The sequence below is a fragment of the Pelecanus crispus genome, chromosome 1 (genome assembly GCF_030463565.1).
Source record: "Pelecanus crispus isolate bPelCri1 chromosome 1, bPelCri1.pri, whole genome shotgun sequence".
Taxonomy (NCBI): domain Eukaryota; kingdom Metazoa; phylum Chordata; class Aves; order Pelecaniformes; family Pelecanidae; genus Pelecanus; species Pelecanus crispus.
Window position 1 is genome coordinate 157370402 of NC_134643.1, and position 25864 is coordinate 157396265.

At 41.3% G+C, this 25864-nt stretch overlaps 1 protein-coding gene across 1 annotated transcript; it reads left to right on the forward strand.

Annotated features, from left to right (window-relative positions):
• Window positions 1–1422: 1422 nt before the first annotated feature.
• On the forward strand, window positions 1423–25864 carry SLC5A7 (solute carrier family 5 member 7). The gene is made up of 8 exons (XM_009479490.2): window positions 1423–1600; window positions 8307–8420; window positions 11430–11585; window positions 16222–16370; window positions 20319–20462; window positions 22374–22527; window positions 24305–24522; window positions 25241–25864. Exons 1-8 carry the CDS (start codon window positions 1423–1425, stop codon window positions 25862–25864), a joined length of 1737 nt encoding a protein of 578 aa, XP_009477765.1.

A 25864-nucleotide genomic window follows, 5' to 3' on the forward strand; every position in this document is an offset into this window, starting at 1 on the left:
CCCCCAACGTCCCCTAGCACTCTGACGTCTTTCCCCCCTTCCTCCCCCCAGCTCTGACGGACACGGTCCTCTCACCCCACTCAACCCTCCTCCTTTATAAAGGGATTTTCCTCTTTTTAATCCACGAGCCCCCCAGTCGCAGCCTCCGCACTCGGTGCACCGCGCGGGGGGGAAGAGCCGATCCCGCCGCCTTTCAGCCTTGGCGCCCCCACGCCCTCCCCCCGAGCGGCAAAAAACCCGGGCGGGGGCAAAGCCCCCCGCGGCTCAGCCCCGACGCCGCCCCGCGGGATGGGCGGCCGCGCCCCGTGGGCTGCGGGGCAGCGCGGCGGCGGAGCGCAGGTGGGGCGGCGGGGGCGCAGGTGGGGCGGCGGGGGCGCAGGTGGGGCCGGCGGGGCGCGGGTGGGGCGGCGGGGGCGCAGGTGGGGCCGGCGGGGCGCGGGTGGGGCGGCGGGGGCGCAGGTGGGGCCGGCGGGGCGCGGGTGGGGCGGCGGGCGAGGGTGCGCGGCCGCGCAGGGCGGCGCGGCGCCTCGGCGGAGCGCGGTAGGGAGGGCTGGCTCCGCGCTGGGCTCCGCGGAGCCGTCGGGAGGGCGGACGGGTCTCTGGCGGCGCGGCTGCGTGGCGGCGGTCGCGGAGCGGCGGGGCGAGGGCTGGGAGGGGGCTCCGGGAAGGGCTGGGTACGGGGCAGCCGCTGCTGGCGTCGCCCGGGGAGTTTTCCCCGCGCTGCAGTTCGTACAGCTTAAAATTCCTGCCGTTCGACAGCTTTCCGTTTGCCTCTCAAATTGCGAGCGAGGGTAGCCTGAGACTTTTAATGCTGGACAATTAAATGTTACAAAAAAGAAAGCGCAGATTTTTAAATACAGGAGAGGATAGAGGGGGGGAAAGGCTCAGCATTCCGACACAAGGCTCAAAAGATGTCTTGCTGTTATAGCTACTACTTATCCGTAGTTCTTATATAACTTAAAACAGTTTCGTAGCTTGTCTTCTAACTAACTAGAGACTTTTATAATAGCCCATGTGGCAAAGATCTTCTCTCCTGTTCCATGTACCAAACTATTTCTTGACTGAAGAGTTCCCAGACGCTGGGGTCTTGGTGACTCTAAAATAATTCAGCCCTCAGTAACTGATTTCTAAGAATTGCGTAGCTTTCAGTCACATCCTACGTTTCCCGTTGTAATCGCAGGGTGCGATTGTTGGTTGTTGCTCCACAGGCATTTTAATTGGCATGTAAACTCAATTTCAATTAGATCTGAAATACTCATTTCATAAATTCACCAGAACAGTCTCTTTAATAACCATCTGAGTTTTCTTTGTGCACTGATTCTAAAAAGCATCTTACCAGGTTTGTTAAAAGCAGACGTATTATTGCATTCTCTCCAGACGTCTTAATGAAATAGCGATCAAAGAAACAGCCGGGACTTCAACATGGCTTTCCATGCGGAGGGGCTGGTGGCCATAGTTGTATTCTACCTGGCTATCCTGGCAGTCGGGATATGGGCTGCTTGGAAAACCAAGAACACTGGCAGCGAAGGAGATCGCAGTGAAGCTATTATAGTTGGTGGAAGAGACATTGGCTTGCTAGTTGGTGGATTTACAATGACCGGTATGTAAAAAAATCGTCTTTTATTGTTTTCCTAAGCAGTGTATAACTTGTCAGTTTTCCATCTGAATGAAGAAGTGTAATCTGCATGTTGAATAATGCAAAATGGACAAAATATATATACTTTTTTTCCCAAATGCTGCTAACATTGTTTATTGAACAGACAAATGTAGCATCTATATAAAAACAACAAATATTTTAAAATCATACAGGAAGAATTTCATATATTTCTTATTCATTGCTTTCATATTCATCTGTAGATCAGATATGTTTGGGAGAGAAGTGTAGAATTTATATAGTAAGTAAGAAATCCAGTTTTAAAATAGCTGTTATTGTTGTTAAAGCCATCCAAATTTGTGAATTATTTTTGTTTCACCTGAGAAAAACGAAGTTTATATGCAAAAAGATGGGGGGGGGTGGTGGTGTATCATTAATTAAGAATAAGTTTCTAAAAGAAAATTGGCATAAATCCAAAGTTGTAATTCCACTGATTTCAGCAAACTTACTTTGTGGATTCTTTTAGCTTCTTTTGCAGAAGTTTGACAAAATAATACATTACTGTGAATAGTAATATCAGTAGGGAAAGTCTGGGTGAAGGAAGAGTTCTTCACTAATTTTGTAAGCAGTGCTGCCTGACTCCCAGGGACAGTCAAACCAGGTGTCTTACCTGGGTAAATAAGATATTCACAATATGGTCCAAAATCTCAATTCTTACAGCTAACATATGGGATTGGAACAAAAGTGCATTATAAGAAGAGTGAGTTGGCCCACGATTTTTATTTAAGCCACTCAATTTTTAAGCATGCTGCTTATTTATTTATTTATTCTAAATCCTATTCAGGCAAAGCCCTTTCAATTGCCAGATTTGATTTATCAGGCTATATATATGTTTTGCTGTTTTGCCTGTTCTGATTTCACAATTATTTAATAAGGAAGAGACACATAAAAACTTGGGCCAAAATTGTGTGTTCTTTAATCAAGAGAAAATCCCATCCCCTTGCAGGGGCATTTTGCTCATTCAAAGACTGAATATTTGGGTATTGAGTGAAGAATGTAAAAGTCAATAAAGTTTGAATACAGGCAGATGTTCTACTTTTCGCACTTTGCTATAATTTACTGTATCATGTATCCATTGGCTACTGAATCATCAGATATGACAAGATTCTGCTCATAGCAAGAGCTGGTTTGACTGCTTTCTGCTGAATTAAATGTTTTCAAGAGCACTGAAACCAGAATATTGCACAGAGATATTGCTTGCCACAAAACTGTAATCATTAGGTTGGGGGAGTGGAGGCGAAACAAGACATTCCCCACGCAAATGATTATGACAAACAGCTTTGCCTGTGGAAGAAGACACAAATTCTGGTCTCCTTAATCCTATTTTACAGGAATATTTTTCATAACAGCTGAAGCAGAGATGGGTCTTGAACTGGACTTTCCTATATTACAGGCAATTTCTATAACCACCACAATTCACGCCCATGTATGCTCATCCTGTTTCACGCAAGCTCTAGAGATGGCGTAGTGTATTGTCTCTGCAGTAGAATATCAAGCTGATCCTAAAGCCTTTGCGCAGCTAAAAGAGTCATGGATTTTATACTATCAGGTTTCACATACTTTCTCACCTCTGCCTTCCACAAATATGGCAATTAAAGCTTGAGATGGCAAGTAAGTTACACTTTCAGTTTTGGGGAACCAAGCCTAGCACACAAAGTTAGGGCACAAAGTGTGGGCACAAGTCTACTGAATCAGGGGATGGTCCAAGTTTTTTCTCTGTGAGGGTGATTGGGATAATTAGTTTGTAAAGCCATAACAAAATAATTGCGAAAGCAAGCTGATCAAAATCCACAATAATTTTTACTAAACGGTCACATTATTCAAGGACATATTTGCTTCTTTAAAAATGACAGTTGCAGATTTTGCACCTCGTAACCGTAACCATGCCTCCAGAGATATATGGCTGTTCCAACATAGTCTTTAAATTTCACAGCTTTAATTGTCTAAATATAAATTAAAAAGCAAAACCTATCCCGTAAAAGGAAAACGAGACATTTTTAAAGATCTCCAGAAAGAATATTGTTAGTATGGGCATGAAGTACTCTGGGTTATGGGATAAGGCCTAATTCTGTCTTTCTTGCCCAAGACAAACACTACCATCTTCCATGGATATTGGCTAAAAAAACAGTAGCAGTTTCTAGGGCTGCTCAGTGGGGAGGATGACAGAACTCATCCTATAAATTTAAAATCAAATTCAGAGCATAAACATTGTGACATCATAAGGATGGACTCAAGATTCCCGAGTAATTATAGCTGATTTTCTAAATGGCATTTAAAAGCCTTACAGCAAATGCACTACCTACGAATAGTGGCTGTGGACATATTTGGATGTATACTGTGATCCTAAAGAAGCAGTTGTATCAACTACCTACTGAAACGCCTGAACGCAAAGCCTGTTGAAGGCTGAGTGTGTCTGCAATTATCAACATAGAAAGAGTGAGAAGCTTGAATTGGGGATGGATCACAGCAGCTCATATTAAAATGAGCTAACGTAGTACCATAGTAGACACACCTTTAATTTGTGTATCATTTTTACATAGTTATAGTTAAAATGTTGCATTAAATATTAGTGTTCCTTAATTTCCGAGTGAAATTCTTACATAGTGGTATCTGTGATAAACTTGAGTCTATTCTGATTTTGGTGCCTGATTTTAAACCCCAAAGGAAATATTTGAGATGACATAATCAAATGGTTACAAACATGACCAAAAAGATAATAAGCTACTGATGTCATTTTTTCATTTTAGTTGGATGGAGCTATGTATCTTTCCACAAGAAAAACAGAAATATTACAAAATTCTATTTTTCTGTAATCCTTAGGTCCGGATTCTAGTTTTACAGAACTTGATGAGCTGATTCAATAGTTTGAGTGGTCAGACAAGGGATCATTCACAAAGAATTGCCAAAAAAACTGGTTTTCTAATATGTATCAATATATATAAAGAACTCCAAGATTAATTTCTGTGTTCCTCATATGAACTAGAAGCAGAATTGCTCTCCATAGCCCCAGTATTTGTCTGATCATTTTTTAGGGTGCATGTTTTAAATGGATATTGGTATTTGCTGCATTCTTTGGTCCTTCAGACAGCAGGCTTAAAAGGATTAAAATAGATTACCACATGAGTGTTTCTATAGATTATGACATTTTATATTCCTTTTGTCTGATTTAGGAAAAATAAAAAATAATTTCACCAAAAAAGGTATTAAACTAACTTTAAATTGTGGCTTAGCAAACTGAGGATCAGAAAATTAATATCTAAGGTTGAAATCCCATCCTATCATATCCCATTATTAAGAAATGTATTTACTGATGTCAATGTACATGCTGACTACCCATTCACCCCCTCAGAAAAAGCCATATAGCACCTTCCTCGAGCTCTGGGGTCCTTGGCAGATGTTCCAGAAGAGTCATGTGCACAGAAAAATTGATCAGCAGCTATTTTTCAATCCCCAATCCAGAAATCAAGAAATAAAATGGAAATTAAGTGCTAAATCCTCTGTGCCACCCTGCACAGCAATACTTGTCCGTAGGGCATTCATTGTTCTTGTCCCCAGCCAGGGGAGAGAAATGGCCCCTGCAACATCACACAGAAGGGGAAGTGACCTCTGCCCCTCCAGAAGAAAATAAGGGAGCTAGGCGTAGCATCCCGGTGCCCCCTGGAGAACACCCGTCATCTCAGTAGCAACCCCAGGCAAATTGATGCTGGACATTGAAGTCTCCTTGCACCACAGCTGCAGCAATGCTGGACATCTGTCCTTGGCTATGGGATATTATTCCCTATCCGGAAATGGGTATCATTCATGCAGAATTCATTCTCATGCTTTTTCCAGGGAAGGAGACAAATACAATTCCCTTTCTACATATTTATTTTTGTTATTGTATACAGGTGCTCACAACCTATTCCATAAGTCTATGCTGCTTGAGACACAATAGGCAACACACATCCCAGGTAGTCATGGACTCAACAGTCAACGGCTCAAAGTCTGGGTGGAGATCAGTGACAAGGTGTCCTTCAAGGGGGCCAGTATTGGGACCAGTATTACTTAACGTCTTTGTCAGGGACATGGACAGTGGGATGTGGATGACACCCAGCTGAGTGGTGTGGTTGACACTTAGAGGGAAGGGATGCCATCCAGAGGGACCTTCACAGGCCCTCTCGGTGGGTCTGTGTGAACCTCATGAAGTTCAACAAGACCAAGTGCAAGGTCCTGCACCTGAGTCAGGGCAATCCCAAACATGGATACAGGCTGGGCAATGAGTGGGTTGAGAGCAGCCCTGTGGACAAGGACTTGAGGGTATCAGTGGATGAAAAACTGCATATGAACCAACAAAGTGTGCTAGCAGCCCAGAAAGCCAATCTCATCCTGGACTGCATCAAAAGAAATGTGGCCAGCAGGTCTAGGGAGGTGATTCTCCCCCTCTACTCTGCTCTCGTGAGACTCCATCTGGAGTCCTGTGTTCAGCTCTGGGGCTCCCAACATAAGAAGGACCTGGACCTGCTCAAGCGGGTCCAGAGGAGGGCCACAAAGATGATCAGGGGGCTGGAGCACCTCCCATATGACAGGCTGAGAGAGCTGGGGCTGTTTAGCCAAGAGAAGAAAAGGCTCCAGGGAGACCTTATAGCAGCCTTCCAGTACTTAAAGGGGGCCTACTGGAAAGATGGGGAGGGACTCTTTCTGAGGGAATGTAGTGAAAGTTTTAAACTGGAAGAGAGTAGATTTAGATTAGATATTAGGAAGAAATTCTTTACTGTGAGGGCGGTGAGACACCGGAACAGGTTGCCCAGAGAAGTTGTGGATGCCCCATCCCTGGAAGTGTTAAGGGCAGGCTGGATGAGGCTTTGAGCAACCTGGTCTAGTGGAAGGTGTCCCTGCCCATGGCAGGGGGGCTGGAACCAGATGATCTTTAAGGTCCCTTCCAACCCAAACCATTCTATGATGCTATGATTCTAGGACTCTGGTAACCAAAGTATCATATTCCCACCTACATTAATTCACACCGTCAAGAGGTACAAAATCCAAAATGTCTGACAACTTTTTATGTAGATTCTGTATCTCTGCTCTTCCCATCAAGGATCAGTGTTCACCCATCTTCTCCATGTGGTCCCACATGGGCATCACTCACCCAAAAGTCTACCAATAACAGGGTTCCTTGGTTCACTTCTTTTGTTGCAGACTTTCTCTGCATGCACATCCCTCATACAAGCCCATTATACTATTTCCAACAACAGAATGGTCTATTCCTGTGCTTCAAAATGCTGAAAGGGGGGCAATTGTAATGCTCTGATTGCCAGAGACCTTTGATTCTAAATCCACAGTGTAATTTAGCATTGAGTTAAAAAAAATCCCCTCTGGTAGTTTTTGAGAGATATCACAGTTAAGTGAGAAAGACTGGTCATTCAGATTTTCATGGAATTTCTTTAGGCATTTTAATTAGATTTTCTTAATTTGTGTTTATCTCCAACTGTTTGTCTTAAAATCAGATTTGCTTGTATGATGGCAGATGTTGGGAATATTCTGAAGAATGCTTAAGGAAAATAAATTTCTTACAATCGTGAATTTTTACACAGAAAGCCTGAACTATTCTTATATAAGAAGGCAAAGGCTTCTGAGGCAAATCAAAATAGCATTACAAAAATCGAGTACTTGTAATGATCTGCCTGCCCTTGTTCAAACTACAGATCCAGATTCATAAAACTTATTCATTATACATTAGAGAAAATCAAGAACTTTTTGCATGGACTCTACAAACAGGAAGAGATAAACTTTATTACATAATTTTTTATGAATTATTTTTGTAAATGTAATCACAATACATTTCTGTATTGGAGATTTTCTTTTACACATACAGTAAGGTCCCAAGTTCTCAAATGTAGAAACTTCCCTTCAAGGCAGAGAATCAATTCATTAAGGATCTGAGGTTGGTATATTAAAAATACCGCTGGTTTTTAGAGAGATAAAATCAGAAATATTACAGATAGCACAATTTACTTCTGGAATATGTCTTCAGGAAGCACAAAAATAAATGAGTCAAAGTTTAGAACTTAAATAGCAACACAAAACCACCACAGTCCTATGCAGAAATATAGCATTTAGGGAAGTCAGAGTTTACAAAATGTGCTTTGTGTAGCCACAATTTAAAATTTAGCAAGGTTTTAAGGGCTGCTTTTTTTTTTTTTTTTTTTCATGAAGGTCCTAGTAAATGATGCATTCATTAAACTCTTGTCTCATTTAAATGCTTTGAGTTTTCCCAGCTGGGATGATTTTAAAACTGTATGTTTATTCTTCTTCAGATCCCCCCTTACATCTCTCCTTCATTTGGACTAACACAAAGAAAATGGTAGTGGTTAATGAGTTGATGTGCTTCATTCATTGTAAACAAGTAGTGGGGGACTCAGCTCTCACATCTTCACTGACTATACAGATGCTTAGACACCTTGATGATTGTCTCAGTCCTTCTGACTTCTTTTTTTGCATGCTTAGGTTTTAAGTTTCTTGACTATCTTTTGTAGAAGGATGCCATGTCTGGCACTTGTATAGTACATATAATAAAAAACGGCAATATTATAAGTGATGACAATTTCATTCCACAACATGGGAGGTTTTCTTTCTTTGTGCACATTAAAGACTTTTCCACCTCTTCTGTTTACAGCCACATGGGTTGGAGGAGGTTACATCAACGGGACAGCAGAAGCTGTGTACGTCCCAGGCTATGGTTTAGCTTGGGCTCAGGCACCTATCGGATATTCCCTTAGTCTGGTTTTAGGTAAGCAAAGAACTAAAGCTACTAGTCTCTCATTTTAAACAGTTCTGATGACAAGTCCATCCTTTGAAATGAAACAGCTAGGGTCTGATAAAAGGATACCGAGGTAAACTGGATGCCTTTTGTTGATAGGTTTGGCTATTAAAAAGAAAAACAGAAAATCATGACAAATAGTTTGGTATCTTAAGTCTCCTCAATGCCTTGGCAAGACCTATTTGATTATTACAACCATAGTGATCTGTGGAGGTCACAATAAGAAAGATTTTGTTATGGGATTTTTTTTTAATTATATATACTAAGTTTTACATATTCAGGTTTTCTTTAAGTGCCTGTATGCTCTGGAACATGATAGTATCAGGGCACCTATAAATCTTGGAATTCAAAAATGGCAAATAACCTTTCAGGTTAGGGAAGTGCTTACACCTTACAGATCTTCACCAAATGTCTAAGTAACTTGTCAAATTTTGTGTAGGAAATGTGTAGTAGAACCAATCTATTTCCTTAAAATTGGACCAAGCATCCTCTTAAAAGCAGTACAAAACTCCAAATCACATGTCAAAATGCAGATACACAGTCCTGCTATATGCAGGGTCAGAGTGTAAAATACAGACAGCATTACAATTTTTAATGCTCTGGCCTCTAATTCCTGAAATGTAGTCTCAGAACTTCCTTACTTTTCTTAAAAATAATAGCAATAAAAAATTTCTCACCATGTCTCATCATGGAGCAGCTCACAACAAAAGTACTGCCTTGTGAGCCATGATGAATATACCACAAAGTTGTCAACTACATCCTCTCAGTTTGTGAACAGATCATGTCCCTAAGGCATCATAAAAGATACTGTGTTTTTCATCTTTCATTAATGTGACTGGTATATTAGCCTTTCTAATAATACTTGACCTCTCAGTCTATTTTGAGTCTTTTCTCATGGTCCTCCCACCTAGTCTGTCCCCTTGTTTCCTTTGGTTGCTTATCCAGGTCTTCTTGCCCCTTTTATTGCTTCCTATACAACTCCGTTTCCCTCCTGACTCTTTTTTTCCCCTTGGAAATGCTTTCCTATGGCCTGTCCTGGTTCTGCTCTCTTCCCAGGCAGAAACCATCTCCATCACAGATGCTCCTCTCTGGAACATGCGGGCCAGCTCCAGTTCCAGTAGTAGTTCCCATCCCTGAGAGCAGCTCTATTTCCTGTAAGGAAAACAATAACAGTAGATGTCTGCCTGGAGATCAGTCGATGTCATTATGAGGTCATGAAGGTCATGATCCACCAATGTCATTAAGCAGTCATTAGGATCGTAGTCACAAGGATCTTCCTGACTCTTAGACTCTGTAGAATTGACACAAATTAATGATAGCCCAAAAAGGGTTGAGTTAGCCTCTCCCCTCCTTTCCAGCTGTTTTTAGATATCCAGACTTTTTTTCCTGGAAATTATAATGGCCACTGCAGAGAAAAGAGGTCTGTATCATGTGACTATACATCACTCTGCAGAGCACAGAGAGGAAAGCATTTCTGTAGGAGTGATCAGTACAGGCAGGTTTGGGGGGAGGAGTTGTTTATCCTTCTTTTAATAAAAAAAAATAAAAAATATAAATGCAAGTCTAGAAGAAATAATATTGCTTCAGACTGGAAGGATTTAAGATTGGTATAATCTCCCTGTTATTTCAATGTTGTGCTGCATACCACTTTTCCTAATATTTCAAGCAATTTAGTTTTAAAGGTTAGAATATCCCCTGTTTTCTCTGACAGATGTTTGAACATCCTGATAGATTATAATACTAGTGACTCTTTTTTTCTTCTTTTAGTTGTCTTTTGTAATGATGACATAACAAGTAGAATAGGAACAGGATCCATGACCAATTCAAGAATGGTGAAAAAATGCTGGAGGATTTTTGCATCCAGAAAACCTGCCTAAAGACAGTGTTCACATAAACAGCATAAATAAATTGTGATTTGTAAGCCAGTACCTTCTGTTCACGGAACTTAATGAAATGAAGAAATATGAGTGATATAAGGCAATACATAGAAATGTAGAAAATCTTCTGTACAATAGGATGAATACATTACATATCTTGTGATGAAGAACCTACTAAGGGTCACCAAATACTGTACAGTAGATTTTTTGGGGAACTGACTGGTTTTCCAGGTCTTTTATTGTGCCTCATACATTGCATTTCAGCAGTTTTACTGTGGTAGCAGTCTAGTTAGCTATAGTCATGTGCAGGTCTCAGCTACACAGGTTTCCACAGAAGGTCCCTTCCAGCTTTCCTGAGATATGTCCTTTTTTTCCCGCAGCCAGAAAGAATTTGAGTACTGTACATTAGAAAGGTGAGGCCTTTGCACATTTATGTACATATCCAGGCCCTATGCCAGCCAGGCAGAGCAGAATTGTGATACATCAAAATTTGCTGAATAAGTGAAATAAGTGTATGACAAATGTTCGGGGAGCCTGACACCTGCAGAGCCAAGAAGGCATCTGACCTACCCTGCAGGTGTAGTAAGGTTGATTTAAGCACACATAATAAATCTGAATTGTCCTGAAGGAATCAGATTTGCTGTGTGTACAATAAACCATGTGTGAACTCGTATTTCTGATCCAGGAATCCCAGACAGTTTTATTTTTAGGGTAGGGCCATGTGAAAATTCATGCTGGATTCTGCTCTAAGAATGAACAGGATTAGGTAGAAAAGCCATTCCCTTAGGTTGATCCAAAATTAGACAAAACTCTGATAGCCTCCATAGTAGCAGAGTAAGTAAACTGAACCAGACAAAATAAGACAAACCTGTTTTGCATTATCAGACCATAGATATTAATGGTGTGGATGTGTTTATGTAACTCTGTGGACAGATATAAGGTAAGAGTTCTTAGAGAATATTTTAACTGTACGTATTTCTTTTAAAAAAAAACCCAGTAATACTGATATTTTTGTACGCTTAACTGACAATCAGTATTTTAGCCCTTAATGGTACTGCATTTCTCCACTGCAGCTGGTGTCTCATGCTACTTTTCTTTGTAGGTGGCCTTTTTTTTGCAAAACCCATGCGATCTAAAGGCTATGTGACAATGCTAGACCCTTTTCAGCAGCTTTATGGAAAAAGGATGGGAGGGCTACTGTTTATTCCGGCTTTAATGGGAGAAATGTTTTGGGCTGCTGCCATCTTCTCTGCCTTAGGTAAGGAATAAGCAGTATAAATATTAATTTATCACAGGTGGAAAGGATTAAGAAAATCAGAACTACATTAAAGTTCTGGCTTCAAATGCTAACTATCCTGGCCAAAGGATTCAGAGTGTGACAGTTCTCAGACCCGTGCTAACTAGTAATTAAACCCGGTAATGGTACCCCATTAATTATTTTGGTAATGGAAAGACACACAAAGTATCTATTCATTTTCAGGTACCTTTAAGTTGTCCCTTTTCAAAGAGCATGAAAGATTTAGCAACAAATTTCTTTTAATTTTGAGGGTGACATGAGTGATTGCAAGTGTCCCTTTTATGTCAAGACTGACCCAGCTTCTCTTTTACACCACTGAGATCACACAAGCCAGTCAAAATTTCACTTAAAGATATGAAAGATTATTGCCAATGAATCTAAACAAAATAATCCCCTGCATATAGGAGAGCTACATATACAGAACTTCCCATAGCACAAATAATAGAAGTAAAACAGATGCTATCAATAAATTGAAGTATTACTCAATTCTAAATGGCTTTCTACTTGACAAAATGAAGAAAATACTTAGGATTCAAGAAAGGACTCAGAGAATTAGTGGAACTATGACTCAATAGAAAATCACCCCGCTACTCAGTCCTGAAAAAAAACCAGTTTCTAGGGTTTTTAATTATATTTCAGGCTTGAATTTAGCAATCCCTTCAAGAACTGAGAAAGCCCTTGAGTTGAAGCACCAGTAGTTGACTTTTACCAGCTAATCATACTCATAGTGCACATGCATGTGGTAATGCTTTCTAGCACAAGCTATTTTAAGCAGAAAATAAACTTTGAAAGTACTCTCCAACTGTGCTCTGATGAACTGCAAAGCAATGGGGAGCTTGTTTACCATGATTCCATCACAAAATCCTTAAAGGACTAAGAACAAAATACATGCTGAGGTGATAGGAGTTGAATAACTTGAACACTCTTAGTATTAGGAATATACTTTCTTTTTGATTGAGGACAAGCTAATCTGTGATATTTCAAAGCAAGTACTGTGAATACCTCTCTAGTAGGTTTATATTAACAGCTGACAGTTAAAGACTGTCAATGACTATAAAGGTCATTGAGGGTTTTGATTTTAACTGTTCTGTGAATAATCTGGTTATATTATACCTTCTAATTTGCACACCTATCCTCACTGATGAATATTTAATACCAGTACTATTCACTTCTTGATCTTCCTCATGATTTCTTGCTTGGCAGGGTTATAGAAGGGGAAGACAGGGATTCCAGCTTGTGAAAGTGGTCTGAGCTTGTAATCCTTAAGCACATGAACTTTGAAGGCTCACTGTACAACAAAAAGCCACCTGGCAGCTCCCAGCAGCAATTATATACCACGCATTGTGTTGTGTTCTACTGCCAGAACGTTTCCACCTATGTGGTCAAGAATATCCATTTACAATGCCTTCAAGGACTAAAAGTTATTTCAACATGTTTCATTTAAATTATCCTAATTAGGAGGAGAGGAATTTTTTTTTAAACATGATTTTAAAACACTGCAATCACTTGAAATAGCTAATACATCTGAGGGAAATGTTTAATCATCCTGATAGCTGCTGGAAGGGCAGTGCAGGAGGGCACAAGCAATTCAGGAGGTTTCTTGAGTGCACTGACAACAACTTCCTGAAACAAATGATCAAGGAGCTGATGAAGAGAAGTGCTCTGTTGAACCTGTTACTTACAAACAAGGAAGAACTAGTTAGGGATGCGAAGGTCAGAGGCAGACTTGGCTGCAGTGCTCATGAGATGGTGGAGCTCAGGGTCCAAAAATCAGGACTTCAGGAGTGTAGAGTTCGGTGTCTCCAGGGATCTGCTTGGAGGAATCCCATGGAAGACAGCCCTGGAGAGGAGTCCAGGAGAGCTTGCTGATACTCAGGGATTTCCTCCTCCAAGCTCAAGAAGAGTCCACCCTGACAACCAGGAAAAAAAGCAAAGCTGGCAGGAGACCTGCATAGATGAAAAAGGAGCTCATGACTAGACTCAGATGTAAAAATGAAGAATTCAAGAGGTGGAAGCAGGAACAGGTGACCCGGAAGGAATACAGAGATACTGTCCAAGCATGCAGAGATGGGGTTAGAAAAGCCGAAGTCCACCCAGATTTGAATCTGGCCGTGAAAGGCAGCAAGAAAGGCTTCTACGAGTACATAAACTAGGGAAAATGTGGACTGCTGTTGAATGGGACAGGGGACCTGGTGGCAAAGGATACAAAAAATGCTGAGGTACTCAGTGCATTCTCTGCTTCATTCTTTGCTGATAAGACTAGCCTTCAGGATTCCCAGGACCCTGAGAACCCTAGGGAAGTCCAGGGCAAGGAAGGCTTGCTAGAAGAGTATCAGGTTAGGAATATTTTAAATAGATTGGACAGACAGTTTCATAGGACTTCATTGGATGCATCCTGTGAGTGCTGTGGGAGCTGGCTGATAGCATTGCAAGGACACTCTCAGTAATCTTCCGAAAACTGTGGTGATCAGGGATGTTCCTGAAGAAATGTTTCTTGAAGAAAACAAATGTCACTCCCATCATCAAGAAGTGCAAGAAGGAGGATACCAGGAACCAAAGGCTGGTCAGCCTTACCTCAGTCCCTGGGAAGGAGATGGTGCAAATACTCCTGGAAACTACTTCCAAACAAATGAAGGTCAAGAAGGGGATTAGGAGGAATCAATATGGATTTATGGAGAGGAAACAATTCCTGACCAACCTGACATCTTCCATGATGAGCTGACTGGCTTGGTTCACAAAGGGAGAGCAGGGCATGTTGTCGATTTCAGAAAGGGCTCTTTACACCATCTCCTGTAATATCCTTGTAGACAAACAGATGAAATATAGACTAGATAAGTGGACAGTGAGCGGATAGAAAACTGGCTGAACTGCTGGACTTAAAGGGCTGTGACCAGCTGCATGTAAGCCACTGGGTGGCCAGTCACCAGCTGTGTACCCCAGGAGTCAATACTGCGTCCTGTGTTGTGTAATGTCTTCATTAATGACCTGGCTGATTGGGACCAAGTGCACCTTCAGCTAGTTTGCAGAAAATAAAAACTGTGAGGATTTGCAGATAGACCAGATGGTTGTATTGCCATTCAGGACCTCAACAAGCTGCAGAAATGGGCCAACAGAAACTTGACAAAATTCAACAAAGGGAAGTGCTAAGTCCTGCACCTGGGGAGGTACAACATGATGTCCCAGTACAGGCTGGGAGCTGATCAGTTTGAAAGCAGGTTTGCAGAAAAGGACCTGGGAGTCTTAGAAGTCAATGAAGTTGACCATGAGACAGCAATATGTTCTTGTGCCAAGGAAAGCCAATGGCATCCTTAGCTGCATTAGAAGGACCATTGCCAGCAGGTTGAGGGAGGGGATCCTTCCCCTCCACTCAGCACTGGTGAGACACATTTGGAGTGCTGGATCCAGTGCTCCTCAATACAAGGGACATGGACATACTGGAGAGAGTCCAGTGAAGAGCCACAAAGATGATTAAGGGGCTGGGGTATCTGGCATATAAGAAGAAGCTGACAGAGCTGGGACTGTTCAGCCTGGAGAAGAGAAGGCTCAGGGGGTTCTTATCCATGTGCATAAATATCTGATTTTGCAGTAGGGGCATGGAATAAAGAAGACAGAGCCAGGCTCACCTCTGTGTTGCCCAGTGACAGGACAAGAGGCAATGAGCACAAGCAGAACTACAGGAAATTCCATTCAAACTTAAGAAGAACCTTTTTTTTTACAGTGGGAGAGGTCAAACACTGGCACAGGTTGCCCAGAGAAGTTGTAGAGTCTCCACCCTTGCAGATATTCAAGACCTGACTGAACATGATCCTGAGCAACTTGCTCCAGCTGACACTGCTTGAGCGGGAACTTGGACTAGAAAATCTTTAGAGGTGCCTTTCAGTCTCAGCAACTGATTCTATGACCTGTTTTGTGGAGACTGACTGGTCAGCTCAACATTGTGGTTTGTTTTCTACAAATGAAATCTGCTTGATGGTGCTTGGAAAAGTTCTTGGTTTCTAGGTTGACAATGGAGGATGGATTCTCCAGTTTGCAAAGAAACCCAACTCTGTCCCATGTAAACAATTCAAGGGCACTTTAGAAGGGTGGGTGGACAACCGCCTCTGTAGCTGATGCCTCCTCTACCATTCCTTCCTTGGTCAAAAGGGGCTAGCTCAGAGCATAAGTGAGACACAAAAGGGTGTGATATGTTGCAGCAGACCTCCTCTAGGCACAGCCTTTATTGCAGTGATACACTTGTTCTCACGCAGCTGCAAGTCACCCAGGGAGGCTTCAGCTGTCTGTGCGTGGCTGCTTTTCCCCAGACAGAACAGAGCGTAGTCCTTCCAGAGCTTGAGCAACGTAAGGAAAGGCTGTTGGTACCCTTCCCTCCTGCATTTCATGAGAACCTGCAAAATGACAGATGCTAAACTCAGACCAACAGGAGTCTTCCTTTTCCCACTCCCTTCAAAGGTGCAGAAGATAGAGGGGGGGGGGAATATCTTCATGCTGTTGCTAAGTGTCAGACCACCACCTGTATATGCAACTTAACAAAGGTGAGCCTTCTCATCAGACGTACTGTGATATATGCTAACACGCAGTGCTTTGTTTTTCCCCATAGGTGCCACTATAAGTGTGATCATTGACATTAATGTCAATATTTCAGTCATTATTTCTGCCCTGATTGCAACGTTGTACACGCTTGTGGGTGGGCTTTATTCTGTGGCCTACACTGACGTAGTTCAGCTCTTCTGCATCTTCCTGGGACTGGTAAGTTTGGCTTTTTTCCCCTTCTTTGTTGAGGATTTTGCCCTGAGCATTATGATGATTACTGAGACCTATTGCCCACCCTAAGTTTTGGAACTGTGTCTTCACTGAAAGCGCGGCAAAGGAATATCCCCACTCACAGAGCTCTGACCTTAGAGAGTCTGCATTTACATCAACGTGCAGCTTGTGCTTTGATGACAATGCTGACCGAGATGGCCAATTCTTTGGCTTTTTTCCAACCAGTTAGATAGTGCAAACACTTTTGTAATTTTCCTTCTGAGCATATATCTAACTCAGGATAGGACTGGAGCTGACTCCTTCCCTATCCATCCATAGAAATGTGACAGAGGCACTGGAAGGAGGCATCAGATGTAAAAAGCAGTCAGTAGAGCAGTCCAGAAACTCTGGCATTGAACCTGCAGAGCTGATACTCTCCTGCTTCTCTTTCCTGTAGCTGTCACCTACTCACACAACTTAGTTAATCTCCTGCTTTAAATCACCTTCTTGGTTTTACCCTCATTTCCCTCCATTGTCCTTGGAGACCATAGTATAGGAAGTCTCACCAGATGACCTTGCTGTTTGAATATAGTGGTATGAATATCCCCTCATCACCTATCAATGATATGCTAGTGGGTAGCCTTTTCTTTTATTTACTGCTGTTCTTTAAGCCCTGCTCTGAAAAACATCAGTGCAACAGGGCTCAGATCACAGAGCAAAGAAGCTGCTGTCTTTGTTTGCCAGTGGCAATAATAGATGGTCACAGGTGTGCAGAGGTCTGAGACAGGCTGAAATAAATGGGGTGGCTCAAGGTAAAGGTACTGAATGGCACCTTGGGGACCCAGAGTTGTTTCTCTGCTTTCACCGGCATTCTTGTGCAGCTCTAGGGAAATTGCTTCAGCCAGAGCTCACACAGGTGGTCACTAACCAACCCTGTGTGTGTTCTCACTCTGTGGCATCCTACCGCGAGGCCTATGGCCTTATCTGCAGAAGTGCTAAGCATTACCTGTTGTAACTGACTTCATGGGAATGGTGCTAAATACCCTGAAAAAGTAAATCCAAGTTCCAGCTGCCCACCTCAAATGAGAAGTTATTCCAGATCTTCTTCTCTCACACTTTTGTTCTTCACCTGCACAGTGGGGAAAATACTGTCTCCTTCCCTAACATGCGTGTTAATATTTGTGAATCATGCAGTTTCTACAGATGGTGTGTAGTACGGAAATTCCCGAAACTGTAGCCAAATCAAAATAGAGAAATGCTTTTCCAACAAGAACAACTCATGCACTGCTATAGACCCTGATCCTGTGGGAATAACAACTTGTGATCCAGTATTAAAGGCAGCATGAACCTGACAGAGAAGGGAAAGCAAATGAAGGTTGTATAGCAGTGTTCTAAATGGTTGGATCTATAGCTTTAATAGTGTTCTTTTAATTCAGGTTGGGCTTTTTATGTAATTTCCCATTTAAAATAAACAGCAATAATGTCAGGTGTCAAGAACCATATTCATAACCTCAGGAGTCACCAGTGGGGCTGGAAACATCAGATAGTGTCTAAATGGTCATGCTCTAGGTGAGGCAGTTTTAGATAAGATGGGACACTTTCGCAGTAGGTGTCACAGCAGAAGATGTCACAGGCTCAGGTATCCCAGCTTCTCCTGCAGGCTCTGGAACAATTTGTATTCCTACTGGCACAGAGCTTTACTGCTCATTCCTCTAATGTCTGTTCCTCTCCTGCTCCTTATCCAAGAAGAGATGCTTGTTGTAATCACTTCTGTTCTCAGTTCAGCCACAGCTTCTTCCTTAGGCTTCTGTAGCCACTCCATGTACTTCCCTGGTTTTCTCCTTACAATCCCATGTAGTCTCTTTCCTTCCCTCCTGACTCTTCTGTACCCACATCTGCAATCCTTAGCTCTTTATCTTGCCTGGTGAGTCTTTCCCTGATCCTGCACTGTATCCCCACTATTTACTGACTCTTCATCTCAGCTGTATTATTGATCCCCCATTCTAAACTCTTTGCCACTGTGTAGAAGTCCTTTTGTTTCTGGTTTCCAATCCCATGAGATCCAGTTCCTTCTAGCTATCTGCTACTTCCATCCCAGAGCTTCAAGTCCCAACATAAAGTCCCAGTTTCCACTTCATTTCCATAAGCCTTGGTTTTATTTGCCCTCCATTCAAACCAGCGAATTTTCTACTCTGGTTAGAAAGGACTCAATGAAGAAATTGGGTCTATGTCTATATTAAGCAAGTTAAACAGTGTCAAGGTGAAAACACAGGATCATCTGTAGTGCTTAATTGTTAACACAGTCCTGGCACTGTTTTGGCCCATGCCAACGAGTACTTTTCCGGATAGTTCCCAGGAACAGCTGAGGGCTGTCCTTTTTGGCAGGGAAAGGAGTCTAGATGTATGGATGTAAATCATGACATGTCAGTGAACTGTAGGGCCAGAGAAAGTGTCTTGACTTGTTTTATCTACTGATATGCTAGGTGACTGTCAAGAACTGGAATGCATTACAAAAGCTTATAATGCATTTGCAGTACAGTCCCTATTAAATCCTGGGCTGTGGCATGCAAGCTGCAGGTGGACCTTTAGGAATTTACCCTACTGAAAATCTCAGCTGCCTGTGGGCAAACTACGTCTCTTCAGAGGCTCATCACTTGGACATATTTGAGATTTAAGATTCACAAGCAAGAACAAAAAAATCCATTTGACATCCTTGTTCCCCATGAATCTCCCAAGAGAAGAGTATTAACATCCATTAATTTTGACAACATGTTTATTTTTCCCTCAAAATATCTTAGAGACAGTTGAAGCATTTTGGTGATCTTTCCCAGAAAAGCCTAAGCAGACAGTGAGAAGGGAATCTTTTTGCCTAAGTGCTTAAATGGGCAAAGTTTAATATGTAACTGAGAACAGAATACCATGGAATGTGATAAACACCCTGAATAATAGGCAGCATAGCAAAACATAGCAATAATTCATATATTCTTCCACACTATTGCAATAATTGTACAACGAAGTAGAGGAAGATGTTTGATTTCTCCCCTCCTTGCTCCTGTTACCCCATACAGTTAAATGTGATCAGTTGGATTGTGGTAATCTGCGTGGTTTGGATATCACTGGAGCCTTAAGGATGTCATGCTTGCAATGGTCTATTTCATATAGCACAAAGCCTGGTTTTCATCTCAGTAGCAGCTACTGAGCTTCTCCTCATAGAGAGTTAGTGAGTTACATCGTGGCAAAATGAGTTGGCAAGTAAATGCACAAAAAGCCAGTTTGTGAAGGAAACAAACCTTCTGGCCAAAACTGTCTCTGGGAAGCATTTCTCAACTCTTTTTTTGGCCTAGATCAAAAGCAGAGAGACTGAAAATCGTCAAGATCCCAGAGTGAAATTGCCCTCAAGGTAGAAAAGTGCTGTAACACTACGCTACTGGGTGTTCTGGAGCAAGAGAGATGGGGGTTCACCAACAGCACCCCTCTTTTGTCATGTTATAATTTTGTGTTGAATTAAAAACAAATTCCCAAGCCTTCAGGTGTGTTCGTGATGTCTCATGCCTGTATACTGGCGACTCCTGATCCTGTTGCACACAAGTTTATATGTAGATGTTTCTCTACAGTGTGGTCCAGGAAAGGGTGTAAAGAATATATGTGCAGTTTAGGAAAAATAAAATGAATATGTATAAATGTGTCTTTCCTGCTGATTTTGTGATTTACACTGATTAATTCTCTGCTCATACTCACACTCTCCAGAATAGAGGTAAGCTATCCACTACCAAGCTCTCTGGATTTTGGAGATGTTCCACTGGCGCATAACCTGACTTTTTTGCAAGTCAGCTCAGCAACTTGGCTTTAGATCTGTAGCAAGAAGAAGAAAACCAGATCAGTGTTAATATGAAAACTTCCTGGGTTTAGAATGCCTTCTTTAGACCTGAACAAAGTGTTACTCTTTGGTTACAGTGGATCAGCGTACCCTTTGCAATGTCCCATCCTGCAGTGACAGACATTGGGCTCACGGCTGTGCACCAGGTGCACCAAGCACCTTGGCTTGGATCTATCAGCTCACTTGACATTTACACATGGCTGGACAATTTCCTTTTACTGGTAAGTGATGGCTTGGATGAAGGAATGAAGCATTTCAGCACTCACACTGTGTTACTGTAACAGCTGAAAATAACAGACACTCCAGTTAAGAGTTTCCAGCAAACTGAAAACTTTTACCCTCTTGACTCCTGCTCAATATTTCTGCACAGTTGAATGATTTCAGTGAAATATCAGTAGAATATTGTAGCACAGCTGTCAAAGTCAGCATTGCCAGGAATGCAATTTAAATATCATCAGGACGAAAGAGTTGACTTATGCTAAAATTAATTAAAAGTATGCAGCTAATACTTAACTATGTCATTCTTGGCAGAGGAATTTATATATTGCAGAAGGCAATAAATATGTTATACAAATGATTAAATATGCCTTAGGTATAGGTGATGTAGAAAAAGCTTTGCAGAGATGGATGGATGGATGAATTTATACGTGCACACATGCCAGAATGAACTGAGGGCTTTCGTTATTTAATACCCATGTATTACACATGGGATTGGTGGTTATTAAGGACTTTCCATTAGAATATCTAGCAACACATACTAATATTTTCCATTCTCAGTGTCCCTGAGCAACTCTACACTGTTTTTATTGTTGTGTTGTACTTTGGGATTCCTTTCTCTGGCTTGTTTTTGGGTTTGGTTTTTTTTTTAAATAATCTCAACCAAAAATCTTCAGAGTTTTCTGATAATGGGGCTATTAAAATATATTGTTTTACCCAGCTTCAATTTTTTAGAGATTCTCAGAGAGCCCAAGTATGACATTAGCTCAAGTGGCTGTATTCTGTGTGGTAAGCCTGAAGGTTTTACCTCTGCTGATGACCAAAGGAAAGCTCTGATGTTGCTAAATTGTGACACATTTTCTTTTCATCTTGTTTGTTTCACTGTAGCTCAAGAAATTTACACATGCTTGGAAAGCTTTGTTAAAAGAACATTATTAAGGCTGCAAAGGAAAACAGTCATAAACAGCAAGTCAAAATCAGAGTTGCCTGTGAAACATTCATTCGGTCCCTGTGTGTGCATGAAACATATATGAAACACCTGTATACACACTATTTGGTCCAAATGACTCCAGCCTCTTTTAGTGTGTAGAACTGGGCAGTGCACGTTTAGTGAGCAATTTGCTGTGTTTTCTTTCCATGCTGTTTAGTCATATGCACTTATTTACTTAGTGGAGACTATTCAAATCCTGCTCTCAAGACAGAATTGTTAGCACTTGGCTTTTTAGCATTTGATAATACTCTTTTGTGTTGTATTTTGCAGACATAATTTTAAGTCTAGTCAGGATCTTCACTATTATATACCCAAAGAAAGAGAAGGGTTGCCACCATAAAATAAAACTTTCTTTTACTGCTTTGTCCTTAATTTGTATTAGTGTCATACTTGCTTAAGACAGTGGGAGAATAATTTTTCAGATTCTTGAGTTCAATGTATACAGAACATGCTGCCTTGTTTTGATGGCCACACACATTCATAAAGGAAGATAAAATCTTGCTTTCAAATCCTATCAGAGTGTAATTTAATTTTGGCAAGGGGAGGGTATTGGAGGCCAAATTCTTCAAATATGAGATATGACAATAGTATTTTATAACCTTTCATAAGGCTTTATTAAGTATTTATACAGCTCAAAATACTTGGGGATTACAGAGACTATGTAAGTGCAAAGTGTTGTTGCTAATTATACAAAGGAATAACTTGTCTAAAAGAATGGGATTTAAGTGGATTTACAAAGGTTTGACGTTACTTGTGAGAATGAAAGTTACAGCTATTACTGACTGACTGATATTCAATAAATGAATGAAAGAGCACCAACACGGCATTCAGCATTCAAGTAATGCATATATGTGCTCTCTACATGGTGATAGAAAAAAAATCCAGTTAGCCCCCAGTGACGGGATGCTGCCCATTGTATTTGCAGACATTAGGAGGAATCCCATGGCAAGCATATTTCCAGCGAGTTCTTTCCTCATCTTCTGCTACATATGCTCAAGTTCTGTCATTTCTGGCTGCTTTTGGCTGTCTTGTGATGGCTCTTCCTGCAGTACTCATTGGTGCAATTGGAGCTTCTACAGGTAAATGATTAAAAATGACTAGTTCAATAAATGTAAAATGAATAGTACAATAAATCTGTGAAAACCCTACAAAGCTTATGTTAGATATAATCTAGCCAGGTGACATCATTAATCAACTCATGACTTCTTCAACAGGAGACTACACTGGAAAATAATATTACAGAATATTTCTCCCAGGGGAAATTGCTCCTATCCCTGTGGCTGAGGTTAACTCATGTTGCACATTCTAGGTATCTGGGGACATAATATTTCTATTTCATGTTTGCGTTGGATTCTGGTACTTTTATGTGCTCCTAACAGTAATAATGAGGAGCGGCTGAGGGAACTGTGGTTGTTTAGTCTGGAGAAAAGGAGGCTCAGGGGACACCTTACCACCCTCTACAACTATGTGAAAGGAGGTTGTAGCGAGGTGGGTGTTGGTCTCTTCTCCCAGGTAACAAGCAATTGGATGAGAGGAAAGAGCCTCAAGTTGTGCCAGGGGAGGTTTAGGTTGGATATTAGAAAAAATTTCTTCACTGAAAGGGTAGTCAAGCATTGGAACAAGCTGCCCAGAGAGGTGGTTGAGTGCCCATCCCTGGAGGTATTTAAAAGACGTGTAGATGTGGCATTTAGGAACATGGTTTAGTGGTGGACTTGCCAGTGTTAGGTTAACGGTTGGAGTCAATGATCTTAAAGGTCTTTTCCGACCTAAATGATTCTAAATTATTCTAAATGATTCTATGATTTATCAGGAATTTCTTGTCTTGACCACAACATCCTTGTCAAGGTCTTTGCTATAGTGAGAGTGATCCCCATCACAGTCACCATGTAGCTAAACTGTTAGAAATGTTCTGTTAGAAATATTTAACACATGGCTTTGAGCTCTGAGTCTGTAATCCAAGAGAATAGTTAAACAAACATGGATCCCAGACTTGTTTTATTGAGGAAAATGACATTTATAAGCGATGCAAAGTTTTAATATTAAACTTCCTCCTGGATAACCACAGGCTGTGGTCAGACTTAGCTAAGTGTTGTGGTTTAACCTGGTAGGCAGCTAAACACCACACAGCCATTTGCTCACTCCCTCCCCTCCCCAGTGGGATGGGGGAGAGAATCAGAAAAAAAGAGTAAAATTCATGGGTTGAGGTAAAGACAGTTTAATAGGACAGAAAAGGAAAGGTAAAGAATAATAATAGTAATAATAATAATACACAAAATAAGTGATGCACAATGCAATTTCTCACCACCCAACAAAAGATACCCAGCCATTTGCTGAGCAGCGATCGCTGCCCCCTGGGCAATTCACCCCAGCTTATATACTGAGCATGACATCATATGGTATGGAATAGCCCTTTGGTCAGTTTGGATCAACTGTCTTGGCTGTGCCCCCACTGAGCTTCTTGTGCACCTGGCAGAGCATGGGAAGCTGAAAAGTCCTTGACTAGAGAAAGCACTACTTATCAGCAACTAAAACATCAGTGTGTTATCAGCATTATTCTCATCCTAAATCCAAAACACAGCACTATGTCAGCTGCTATGAAGAAAATTAACTCTATCCCAGCTGAAACCAGGACACTAAGAAGTAAGGAAAAATGCTGATCAGAATTAAATCTGCCTGACAGAAATAAGTGGGACACTGCCTCTCTGAAATGCCATTGGTCTGGCCCTAGTAATGGTTTGGTCATTAAATGTGAATGAAAATGTGGCAATACAAATAGCTCACTACACATGAAGTCAAGGCATACTGTAGCTGATGATTATTAATGTTACTAATAACATACTGGTGTCCATATTGCAGCCTGGAACGAGACGGAGTATGGTGTCCCTGACCCCATGACTAAAAAAGAAGCAGATATGATCTTACCGATTGTGCTCCAGTACCTTTGCCCAGTCTATATCTCATTCTTTGGCCTCGGGGCTGTATCTGCTGCCGTGATGTCGTCAGCTGACTCTTCAATTTTATCAGCAAGTTCTATGTTTGCTCGGAACATTTACCAGCTTTCCTTTCGGCAAAACGTGAGACTACATTTTCATCTTTACTTTTAGAGAAAATATTAGGTCAGACCTTAACTAGGTGATGCATAGCTTTCACGTTCCTGCCTATGACTAGAAAAAGTATAGCATTTCACTCCTAACAGTATATTGAATAAACTGAAAGTCATAAAAATATTTATGGTTGTGGCTGACAACAGGGGTGAAAAAGCTAGTTCAGGGGAGGCAGGTTTCAAGAGTTCTCATGACACTGCAGTTTATCCAAGCAGCTCCTAATTATTGCTGCAACCATAAGTTTTACTTAAATCCTCAACAAAATGAGACATCTTTCTGAATGATTGATTTATCAGGAAATCATTTGACAACAGAATGGGCTAGTGAGTTGGAGTTTTTCTTTGGAAATGGAGAAGAAATTCTGATGCTGACAGTTTTTCTGGTTGAGCCATATTGTGCTTGTATTTAAAAGTTATTTCTAACACTCTGCTGTTGTTTTTTTAATTTGCCACTTTATCAGACTTTTCCTTATGCTCAAAGATTAACGACTTTGAGAATGGCAACCTTGGGTTTTTTTCTCTGCGTTTGAGATGGAGATAGAGACAGAGATATTCGTTTGTAAATATTATTGAATATGTCATGCAAAATTTCCTTTTACAATGCAGTATTTTATATCAACTGTGTGCATAAATGTAGGGTTACAAATATTGCCATGAAAAAAACACCTGACAGTGCCTTTTTTTTTCAGGCTTCAGACAGAGAAATCGTGTGGGTCATGAGAATTACTGTTTTTCTGTTTGGAGCATCAGCAACAGCAATGGCACTGCTGGCTTCTTCAGTGTACGGCCTGTGGTACCTCAGCTCTGACCTTGTTTATATCATCATATTCCCCCAGCTCCTGTGTGTGTTATTTATTAAAGGAACCAACACCTACGGTGCCATTGCAGGATACTTATTTGGCCTTGTTCTCAGAATAACTGGAGGAGAACCATACCTCTACCTTCAGCCCTTGATCTACTATCCTGGCTGCTATCCAGATGAAAATAATATCTATATCCAGCGATTCCCATTTAAAACACTTGCTATGCTTACCTCCTTCTTTACTAACATTATAGTCTCCTACTTAGCCAAATACTTATTTGAGAGTGGGACTTTGCCACCAAAGCTGGACTTCCTTGATGCTGTTGTTGCCAGGTACAGTAGAGAACACATGGACAAAGCAACTCTTGTAAAAAGTGACAATATTGTATTAAACGAACTTGCACCTGTGAATCCACGACACAGTCTAACTTTGAGCTCAACTTTCACGAACAAGGAAGCTTTCAGTTATGTTGATTCAAGTCCAGAGCTGTCCAACACTGAAGATAATTAA

Bases quoted from the DNA above. Each gene is read 5' to 3' on its own strand.
- SLC5A7 (XM_009479490.2), top strand. From the start codon at position 1,423: ATGGCTTTCCATGCGGAGGGGCTGGTGGCCATAGTTGTATTCTACCTG. The intron at 8,421-11,429 runs GTAAGCAAAGAA...TTTTCTTTGTAG, and splicing joins TTCCCTTAGTCTGGTTTTAG to GTGGCCTTTTTTTTGCAAAA. The intron at 20,463-22,373 runs GTAAGTGATGGC...TTGTATTTGCAG, and splicing joins TGGACAATTTCCTTTTACTG to ACATTAGGAGGAATCCCATG.